General features: G+C 43.7%; 1 protein-coding gene across 4 annotated transcripts in view; it reads left to right on the plus strand.

Moving 5' to 3' along the window:
• UBTF (upstream binding transcription factor) overlaps window positions 1–8,493 on the plus strand; it is a 34,894-nt gene extending 26,401 nt beyond the window's left edge. For all 4 annotated transcript variants that reach the window (XM_040330696.1, XM_040330693.1, XM_040330694.1 and 1 more), the window contains exons 16-20: window positions 2,320–2,509; window positions 2,596–2,643; window positions 2,733–2,798; window positions 3,387–3,530; window positions 3,618–8,493. In XM_040330696.1, coding sequence (XP_040186630.1) covers window positions 2,320–2,509; window positions 2,596–2,643; window positions 2,733–2,798; window positions 3,387–3,530; window positions 3,618–3,725 — 556 coding nt within the window. In that variant the 3' untranslated portion in view covers window positions 3,726–8,493. The remainder of the gene's footprint in view (window positions 1–2,319; window positions 2,510–2,595; window positions 2,644–2,732; window positions 2,799–3,386; window positions 3,531–3,617) is intronic.
• The last annotated feature ends 363 nt before the right edge of the window (window positions 8,494–8,856 follow it).

Raw genomic sequence — 8,856 nt, forward strand, 5'->3', positions numbered from 1 at the left:
TTTGATGCCAAAACAGCCCTGAGTTGAGGCATGGACTCCACTAGACCTCTAAAGGTCTGTCTTCACTGGCTTTCCTTCTTCCCACAGTGCATCCTGAAGCCATCTCTTTCCCCCCCGGATAAGCGACACACATGCACCCGGCCATCCACATGATGTAAAAGAAAAAAGTGATTCATCAAACCAAGACCATCTTCTTCCATTGTTCTGTGGTCCAGTTCTGATGCTCATGTGCCCATTGTCAGCATATGCACCCTGACTGGTCTGCAGCTACACAGCCCCATACGCAACAAACTGCGACTCTGTGTTCTGATACCTTTCTATCGGAAGCCAGCATTAACTTTTTCAGCAATTTGAGCTACAGTAGCTCTTTTATTGGCCTGTACAGGCATTAGTGAGCCTTGGCCATCCATGACCCTGTTGCCAGTTTACCATGCTTCAGGTATGAATAGACAAAGTCGGTGATCAGTACTGATCTCCATCCTGACACATCCCCCACAGCAGCTAGGCAGCAGAATGAAGGTGGGCCCAGGGGATCAAGAGGGGCGATCACAGCAGGAGGTGGATAAGAGGGGTGGCATGTCGAGGAACCAGCATTGACTTTTTCAGCAATTTAAAGCTCCAGTAGCTCTTGTGGTGGATCCGACTACACATGCATTAGTGAGCCCTGGCCACCCATGACCCTGTTGCCAGTTCGCCAGTTTTCTTTCCTTGGACCAGTTTTGGCAGATCCGGGCCACTGCAGACTTGGGACATCCCACAAGAGCTGCAGTTTTGGAGTTGCTTTGACCCAGTCATCTAGCCATTACAATTTGGCCCTTAACAAAGTCGCTCAAATCCTTACGCTTGCCCATTTTTTTTGTGCTTTCAATACATACATTTCTGGGACGTGTTCACTTGCTTCCTAATATTTCCCACCTACTTTCAGGTGCTATTGTAACAAGCTAATCAATGTAATTCACTACCTGTCAGTGGTCATAATGTTACAACTAGGGTTGTCCCGATACCACTTTTTTAGGACCGAGTACAAGTACCGATACTTTTTTTTAAGTACTCGCCGATACCGAATACCGATACTTTTTTTTTAAATGTGTCCCCAAATGCAGCCGTGTCCCCAAATGCAGCCATGTCCCCCCACAAATGCAGCCATGTCCCCCCACAGATGCAGCCATGTCCCCCCCCCATATATGCAGCCATGTCCCCCCATATATGCAGCCATGTCCCCCCATATATGCAGCCATGTCCCCCCATATATGCAGCCATGTCCCCCCCATATATGCAGCCATGTCCCCCCCATATATGCAGCCATGTCCCCCCCCATATATGCAGCCATGTCCCCCCCCATATATGCAGCCATGTCCCCCCCCATATATGCAGCCATGTCCCCCATATAAGCAGCCATGTCCCCCATACCTAGATGCTGCCTCGCCGACGCTTAGTTAATACGGGCGGGGAACATTACAGCATTCATTTGAATAGCTGTAGTGTTTCCCGCCGCGCCGCGTATAGACACTCCCCCTTGCTCGGGATTGGACAGATCACCTGTCCAATCCCGAGCAAGGGGGAGTGTCTATACGCGGCACGGCGGGAAACACTACAGCTATTCAAATGAAAGCTGTAATGTTCCCCGCCCGTATTAACCAAGCTATAGGTTTATGGAAAAATACATGAATTCATGTCTTGATCTAGAAGAAATTGGACTTTGCAGGCACAACCCGATAACTTTCTTTGATTAAACAATATTATTAATTTTATCGGGTTGTGCCTGCAAAGTCCAATTTCTTCTAGATCAAGACATGAATTCATGTCTTTTTTCATAAATATATCCAAGGATGTGGCACATTTCTATTAGTGGGTGTTTGATTACCACTCTAGGGCAACTGTAATCATAACAATACCGTATTAACCAAGCGGCGGGGGGGAGGGGGGCTGAGTATTCAGCCAGGCATCGGGACAATTTGCGGGAGTACAAGTACTCCCGCAAGTACTTGGTATCGGGACAACCCTAGTTACAACATATTTGTGTATTGATCCAATAGAATTTTAGGAAAGTTTTGCCTAAACTAGTGTTTACTAAACTTATGATGACTGGCCGTCATGGCCTTTTTCTGAATACAACCAACACGTTTCTAATCACTACTCTGTCCAAATTGGCAACTAGAAGCCTCCATATTGAACACTTCTGATCCACCTTTTAGCACTTTTAATCGGTAATTAGATTTGGCATATTCTTTTTAGTCCTACAAACATGAACAAAGGACTACCCAGAGCCTAAGCAGATCTCCCCACTTTCTTCCATATCACAATGTTTTTTTCCACTAGGAATGGCTACCAGAAGTTCTCCCAGGAGCTGTTGTCAAATGGAGAGCTAAATCACCTTCCCTTGAAGGTGCGGATGGTGGAAATCGGAAGTCGCTGGCAACGGATTTCACTCAGCCAGAAAGATTTTTACAAAAAGCAGGCCGAAGATCAACAGAGAATCTACCGCATGCAGCTCGAAAACTGGATGAAGGTGAGCCGCCGCCTTTGACTTTGACTAGACCAGCTGTGCTGCTTCTTACTTCCAACCTTGCTATAACCTTTTCACTTCTCTTGCAGAGTCTGTCATCTCAAGAACGTGCCGCCTACAAAGAGGCGAATTGTAGTGTGAGTATGCCAACTTGGCAAGAAACCTACTTTGGTCTGTTAGAGAAGATCGTTTAGGCTTATCTTCCATATTTATCTTGTTTTTGCAGAAGCGGAAGAGTACTACGAAGCTGAAGGGACCTGCCCCCAAATCCAAGCCAGTCGCTCAGAAATCCGTAAGTGACAGAACCTTCAGGGCCACTGTGAAAGAAACCATTATCACCTCTTCTAGAACAAACCTTTCAAAATCCCTACCTTCTATCACAAATCCCCCCAACACGAATCCCCCAAATCGCCACTCCTAGCACACCACCCCCCCCCCCCCCAAATTTCCCCTCTTGGAACAATTCTTACTCTCTGCAACCCACCAAATTCCCCATCCCAACACAAATACCCCCCATCCCAATCTCCTTGTGGTGCCCCCCCCCCCCTCCCACCCACCACCACACATGATACCACAGTGCCCAGGGCAGCCCCCCCTCTTGCCCACCTCTTGTCCTGGCCCTGCTGCAAAATACCAGTTATATTTTTCACGGGGGTGAAGGGAAGGATGCTCTGCACAACATGTGAATCACCCAACGTGGGAGTCCTGGAGTTTTATTACTTGGGTTCATAGATTGGTACAAAGTCTCACAAGCACCTGGGGGGGGGGGGGGGGGTTGTCACAACTGGTTGAGCACCTCTACCTTGGCAGGCCATGGATTCGATTAAGAGCATTTCTCTGGAGATTGTTTGGTATGACTGACATACCACCATCATTTCAGGAGGATGACGACGATGATGACGACGACGATGATGATGATGACGACGATGATGACGATGATGATGATGACAATGACGAGGATAAGGACTCCTCTGAAGGAGACTCCTCTGACTCTAGTAGTGAAGACAGCGAGGATGGGGAGGAGGTGAGCTGATGGGGTTAAACTTGTTTTTCTAAAGGTATTTGAAAAGTACCGATATGTAGTACTAACCATTGTGTTTCCTACCAACAGAATGAAGACGAAGAGGAGGATGATGAAGAGGATGATGATGACAATGAATCTGGTTCCAGTTCCTCGTCTTCGTCCTCGGGAGATTCCTCAGACTCCGACTCCAACTGAGGGAAACTGACATTTTTTTTAAGAGGAGATTGAGCGGGACTGATGTGTTTAAAGTGTACCTGTCTCCGCTACACTGGAAGCAGCCATTTTTTTTTTCTACTAACCCATTCTTGATCAGAGCGCAGCCTGTTTCCATCTAGGAGCGAGGAATGTCATCTTATCAACAATTTGGATGCAACCAGTGATGTCATCAGTACTCAGTGATCCGATAGGCTGCTTTATACTGAGTCTTACACGAAACGGCCTCCTCAAGTGTGTCAGCGACTGGTACACTTTAGATTGTTTCAGGGCTGTAGCGGTCTGATAGGGTATCTTGGAGCATGATTAGCCTCCATGTAAAAAAAAAACAATACAAAAAAATCTGTATCACAGTTGTGGCACCGTGAACCTTGAGCCTCTCCTACTTTTCTACCTTGGAAGAAAGTTCAGTTTTTCCTTCCCTGACTGACTTTATTTTTGTGCAACCCTCCTTACCATCCCTGTAAATTATGGGCCTTAAAGTGTCTGAAAGAAGAACAAGTTCCCATAGCAACTAGGCAGCTGCTCTTTTATTTTCGAACTTGTGATGCTAAGAGAGATGCTGATTGGTGGTCGTGGGCAACAGCTTTTTTTTTTTTTTTTTTTTTTTTTCATGAGGTTTCTTCTTTCCTTTTTCATTTTTGTTCCTACCACCCCATGCATTTTATTTTTCTCCAGCTCTGCTTAAAGCCAAGATGAAGTTAGTGGTCTCTCTTCTATTTTTTTTATTACAGCAGTTGTGCATGGTGTCTGTTGTCTAGTAGGCACCAGAGATGCACTTCGTGATCAGCGCTCAGTAGCGGAACTGGTTAAACACACCCCCTTCTTTTTTCTGCAAAACAGGTCTGAGGGGGTGTGGCTGTTACTCAGCTCTGCCAGGATAAAGCACTGCAGCGTAAAGTATTTTAAGGCATTTGCTAGCAAGTCACGAATCATAACCTAGAGAACTATGAGACTTCATTTGGGCTTTAAGTTGACCTAAAATGTTACTACTTCCCCTCTTGCATAAACCAGTTTTGCATTTTGCCTGTGCAGTAGTGTCCTTCTCCATCTAGGAACATTTTGCTTATATGATCTTGTCAGTGTACGAATATAGAACAATACCCATTCAAAAGAGTTGGCAAAATTGGACTTTAAGGCTTGTCAGTGTACCAAACCTGCTCATTTGTCCCATTGCTTTTTCTGCTATGTATAAAACGAATTTAAGGCAAAACGCACCTCGATTTGAGAAGGGCCCCTGTCGTACCCAATCTGCTTTTCCATACTATATTTTTTTTTTTTCCCTTCTGTTTTTGTATTCGTTGCCCATTCAGACTTGCTGTACTTGGCCCTCCTTTCCGATCCCGTCATCCTGTGTCCTTTCTGCTACCCTTGGCTCCTTTTTGTTCAGAGCCGAGGGTGCGGCAGGGATTTCTGATCATTGGGCGTTTTGGCTGAAATTGTCTAAAAGGGGGCGTCCTTATCACTTGTTATCAATATAAAGGATGGGCAAGTGGGCTGCTTGGGGCAATACACAGTTCTCCAGAACTTTAAATCATGAGACTTAATATGACCGGATCTGCTCCGCTTGTTTGCAATCACGAATGTCCTAGAGTTTTGAGTTAATGTCAATCTGTTGCATAAGAGAGAAGGATGTTTGAGGTAGCCATCACTTGAAGCTCACCTGCCTAGGATAACTATTCTTCATAGCAATGCTTGGGTCCCTGTGGAGCTCTTTGGTGCCCAGGTTGCATATAGGGTCTCAACTTCTCTCCACACTAAGGTTGGCCATAGATGGTTCAATACTTGGCCGGTTCAGCAGGACTGACCGAGATTCGAATCGTGTGTGGGTAGGCTGAATGTACCAAGTTGATCGATCGATCGATCAGCTTGGGTACAGAAAGCCTGCCGGATTCACTTGCGATTATCGCTGACGGCTGCTATAGCCACTAGCAATAATCATTGTCTTCTCCCGGTGGGGACAGCTTCCCGTCCCGGGAGCAGACAATGGCTCAGCAGGAGGACACTGTCTGTGTTGATGGGGGAATCATGCAACCTGTGGTTGCAGGAAAGAAATTTGCACAGTCTATACTAAGATTAAACCCTCACCGCCATCACTAAAATTCGAATACCAGAGCTTCAGTGAGCAGTAGTGGCCCTGACATTTAACCGAACCTTAGGTTTATTCTCAACATGGAGAGAAGTTGAGGTGGCCATGTGCACAGCCTGAGCTTAGAATCCATGGAAGGAGCACCACAAGGAACCAGGGGTTGATTTGAAGATTAAAACTGGTCCATGCACATGGTAATTGGATTGAGCGATAGAACTTTGGATTTCATTTTTTTTGGCCAAAATTGCATTGGAAGACCTAAGAGTTGGTTTCTTTCTCTGCTTAGTTTTGACATGGCAATGGACCAATTTCTGGTGGTCAGTCAAAGTAGATTTATTATTTTCTGTCCTTTTTTTTTTATTTTTATTTTTTTTATTTTTTACTTTTGATCGCTTGAAGCAGATCCCAGTGGATCAAAAGTGGTTGAAATTAAATTAAAATTGTTATGTGTATGGCCAGCTTAACACTTGCAGGAAAGGTGCTACACTTGAGTAATGTTGGCCTAGGCACACTGTGTTCCCTCTCAGCTTCATTTTAAAGCTAAGTTCTCCTTTTTTAGAAAATGATCAGTGCAGTGAAAGGGTCCCAGTCTATTCAGCTTGATAAAATGTTCCTTAAATTGTCAAACCAGTAGGCCAGTTGGGCCCCCAGGTGCCTGGCCAAAAAATTCCCAGTTGGCAATCCCCATGTCCTGCCTTTTTGGAGTTCGCTCCTGTAATGCTGGGAATGAGCGTCCAACGGTTTTGACGTTCCTAGCAACCAGGCAGGATGTGGTAATCGCTAGCTGGGAGTTTTTCAGTCAGGCTTTCCAGGGGGGTCCAAATGAAATTATTGGACATTTTACAAAGCTACATTTTTTTCATATCTACTGGGGCCCGTTAACTGTGTAGGCTTATTTTATTTTTATTTTTCTGGAAAAGATGAACTTCGCCTTTTCGATATTGGACCATGTCCCAAAATGGCTTATATTTCCTGTACTGTACAGGTGACAGAAGCACTTTGGGTCTTTAAAGCCTAATTGAAATCGCTAAAAAAAGACATTAAGCCATCCTGACCTCGTACTAACAACCTCAGTTCATATAGTCTTTCCTCCACTACCCTGTTACAGCAGTTATGCATTATGTCTAAATATCACTAATATAGTTCAGTTGGTGCAAGGGGTTGACATCCTTGCCCAGTGCAATCTATAATCTAACAGACCTGGTGAGACACGCCCCCTTCTCTTCCTCAGAGGATACTTTATCTTGAGGGGTGTGGCTGTTGCTCTGCTTGCATAAAGCCCTGCAGTGTGAACAGAGGAAGCAGCATTTTAACTACATAGTACTCCTCTATTTCAGCATAACTCACTGGACCAGGAGGGCAGAAAGCAGCAAAAAATAGTTCAAGTGTAGTTCCACTTTTGCAGTCAAATTTCAGAAAACCCCACTATATATTTACCATTCACGCAGCACACTTATTTTGAGGGGTGTGGCTGTTACTCAGCTCTGCTTGCATAAAGCTCTGCAGTGTGAACACAGGAAGCAGCATTTTAACTACATAGTGCTCCTCTATTTCAGCATAACTCACTGGACCAGGAGGGCAGAAAGCAGCAAAAATTAAGTGTAGTTCCACTTTTGCAGTCAAATTTCAGAAAACCCCACTATATATTTACCATTCACATATCATACTTAAAAATTGTATTAAAAAGAAACAGATCTTCCCTTTCTAGTTGTTTCTTCAATGCCTTTTGGGCAGACCGCAGGCTACTCTGAACAGTTTTAGAGTCAAAGTGGAGCGACAATAAAGGGGCATTGCCATGCAATGCAGAATTCAGGACTTAAACATTAACACCCCCCCCCCCCCCTTTAATATTCTATAGCTGAGGAAATATTGGAGTTTTCAGAAAAGAGCAAGTCCAAAAGGTAAACAGCACATTTTTTTTATTCTTTGTGAAGTAGGTGTTCTCCTAATTTGTCTGCAAAATTGTAAATACGCTTTAAGGCACTCCAAGTGATAGGAGGGTCTTAATCGTAACAACTGGCAGTGCAGGTCGATGAAGAAAACGGGAGCGCAGGACTTTAATTGGGCTTTAAGTGTAAAAAAAATCAGTGTGTTGCCATAGCAACTCGGCAACATTTTCCTTTTTATTTTACATACTGTTAGCAAGTTAGAAACTGGAATCTTGTTGCTATGGGCAACACGCCCCCCCCCTTCTGCTGCAATGGGACTGGGGTTAGTGAACAACAGTCGCACATCAGATTGGAGATGACAGAAAACAACGTCTTTTATCTCCAAAAACATTGGCGAGAAAAACAGTTGTTGCCCATAGCAACTAACCCCCGTGTTTCTAAACATTGGTTGCTCAGGGAAGCAGTCCGCTTTTGTATTTGCTCCGGTTATTCTCAGTTGGCCCAGTGGTTGAGAAGGAGAGGTGTTTTTTTTTGTTTGTTACATGTATCAAAGTTGTATTTTAGCCACTTGTTTTAGTATGTACATCATTTTTTTTTTTTTTTTTTTCTTGCGTCCGTTTTAAGAAACCCGAAAAAAGCCCCGAGTTACTTTTGTATTTTTTTTCCTTTAAAATAGTTTTTCTCTTTTTGAGGGAAATGTAGATTCTTTCTGTGTCCGATGTTGGCACGGTGAGATGCGACACTTTTAGTGCATTTTTAGCACTATGGAAAAAAAAAATAGGATGTGAGCTACGTTACAACAATAAAAATAAATCTTTTTTTTTTTTTCCTATATTGACGATATTTAAAAACACGGAAAAAATAATGTTTTTTGTAGGTTAAATTGAAAACAAAAAAAAAATGTGTTTTGTAACAGATTCATTGGTTTAGTGTAGACAGTTTAAAGATAATGAAGTGCGTTCTCATTATTTTTGTTTTGTACAAAAAGGGGGATGGGGAGGGCAAGAGTTTTCTGTTAATTACTCTGGAAAAAAATGAAATAAAACTTTAGGGATAATTAGATTTGTCTGTGTATTTTTTTTTAGATTTTTTTTTAAAAAGCTTTAACCGGTTCCTATCCAGCCATTGTACATAA

Source organism: Rana temporaria, chromosome 12 (genome assembly GCF_905171775.1).
Source record: "Rana temporaria chromosome 12, aRanTem1.1, whole genome shotgun sequence".
Lineage (NCBI taxonomy): Eukaryota > Metazoa > Chordata > Amphibia > Anura > Ranidae > Rana > Rana temporaria.